Source organism: Eublepharis macularius, chromosome 14 (genome assembly GCF_028583425.1).
Source record: "Eublepharis macularius isolate TG4126 chromosome 14, MPM_Emac_v1.0, whole genome shotgun sequence".
NCBI lineage: Eukaryota > Metazoa > Chordata > Lepidosauria > Squamata > Eublepharidae > Eublepharis > Eublepharis macularius.
Genome location: NC_072803.1, coordinates 34,572,056 through 34,574,128, shown reverse-complemented (window position 1 = coordinate 34,574,128; position 2,073 = coordinate 34,572,056). Strand labels below are relative to the sequence as shown.

The window sequence follows — 2,073 nt, the reverse complement described above, 5'->3', positions numbered from 1 at the left end:
CACACACACACACACACACAGTGTATCTGGGATAATTTGACAGAACACCAGACAAGGCAAACCAAGGGTACTAGTGACTGAGATGTTGAAATGAATGAGAGCTGCGCTTCCCCGTGCATAAAGAATGTGCTGTTAAAGAAAACAATCCTGAGCAAGTCTGCTCAGAAGTAAGTCCCATTTTATTAAGTCGGGCTTACTCCCAGGAAAGAGTTCTTAGGATTGCAGCCAAAATCTAAAGTCTTATCTTCACCAGAAATGGTAACCAGAGGGTAGGGTAACTCCATGTATAGACTGGTATTCTCAGTTAACACAGTGCTATCTACCCCAAGCCTCTGAAACAGGCTGGAATCATTAAGCACAAGACTAAAATATATGCACAGGAGGTCCTGTAAATGCCATCTAATCACTGTGCATCTTCTTTCATGCAGGACCAGTTCCTGGGTGAACACAGCAACTTGAACATTTAGTGAAGAGGTAACACCTGCTGCTAGCATCGTTCAGAGCCAAGTCCAAAGAAGAACAGTCTTTCTACCCTTGCAGGGCAGGACAGTGCCATGGACCAGCTGATGAATCTCCTCTACTTGAACTTCTCTGAGCAACTGAGCCTGCTGGAGGAAAGTGAGGAGTGTAGCAGTGACTCCGTGGGGAATAGCACCTTCCTGATAGTGGCCTATAGCACAGTCATTGCCGTGGGGCTGATTGGGAACCTCTGCCTAGTCTGTGTCATTGTCCAACAAAAGGAGATGAGGAATGTTACCAACATCTTCATTGCCAACCTCTCCTGTTCCGACATCCTCATGTCCCTTGTCTGCATGCCCATCACTGTCATCTACACCTTGATGGACCGCTGGATCCTGGGAGAAGCGCTCTGCAAGGTCAGCCCCTTTGCCCAGTGCATTTCTGTCACTGTCTCAATCCTTTCCCTTGTCTGGATTGCCCTGGAGAGGCACCAGCTCATCATTAACCCTACCGGGTGGAAGCCAGCAGCCAACCATGCCTATCTCGCTGTAGCCCTTACCTGGGCAGTAGCCTGCTTAATTTCATTGCCCTTCCTCTCCTTCAACATCCTGATGGAGCCCTTTCGGAACCTCAGCCTCCCCTTTGATAACTTTAAGGACCACATGATCTGCATCGAGAGCTGGCCATCAAACCATCACCGCCTGGCCTACACCACCTTCCTCTTCCTTTTCCAGTACTGCCTGCCTCTGATCCTCATCATGGCCTGCTATTTCCGTATCTTCTTGCGTCTTCAGCGCCGCAAGGACATGGTGGAGCGGGCCAAGGATGGTTCCCGGACCACCAGTCACAGGAAGGTCAACATCATGTTGGCTTGCATTGTCGTTGCTTTTGCCGCCTGTTGGCTTCCCCTCACAGTCTTCAATGCCCTCTATGACTGGGACCATGAGAAGATCTCTGTGTGTTACCACAACTTCATCTTCTCCCTCTGCCATCTCATGGCCATGGCTTCTACTTGCATCAATCCCATCATTTATGGGTTCCTCAACAGCAATTTCCAGAAGGAAGTTAAGGCCTTGCTGTATCGCTGTAGCTGCAGTAGCGAGAAGGACAAGTATGAGAGCTTCCCCCTCTCTACTGTCAGCACTGAGATCTCCAAGGCCTCGCTCCGTAGTGGGGGAACCAATGCTTGACTGCCAGGATCCTATGCAGTGCCTTCAAACAGCAATCAGAGTAGACCTCCTTCTTCAGCACTGAGTGAGGGAGGGTATGTTTCTGCTGTTTAGAAATTTCCAAATCTTTTGGTACTTTCACCTTCCACTACACACTATGCTGTTTTCAGGGATCATCTGAAATTGGTTAGAGTGCCTCATTTTGAGGAAGGTGGCCTGCAGATCAAGTATAGAAATTGATGGTGGTGATAGGGATCACCCAGACTATCGGAGAATTGGCATATTGTGATCTCTGCAATCCTATACCCACCGAAGAGCTTTGGAAGCTCATTAGAGAATTTAGGTTCAGAAGGGTCAACAGTGAGGCCCAGCACTGGCCACTGTGCTGCATGGACCGTCTGACGACCCTAGAACATATTCCAGGCTGCTGTACGATGGGCTGGAT

General features: G+C 49.1%; 1 protein-coding gene across 1 annotated transcript; it reads left to right on the top strand.

The window, feature by feature from the left end:
* Window positions 1–554: 554 nt before the first annotated feature.
* On the top strand, window positions 555–1,649 carry LOC129342458 (neuropeptide Y receptor type 4-2-like). The gene has a single exon (XM_054998237.1). It carries the CDS (start codon window positions 555–557, stop codon window positions 1,647–1,649), a length of 1,095 nt encoding a protein of 364 aa, XP_054854212.1.
* The last annotated feature ends 424 nt before the right edge of the window (window positions 1,650–2,073 follow it).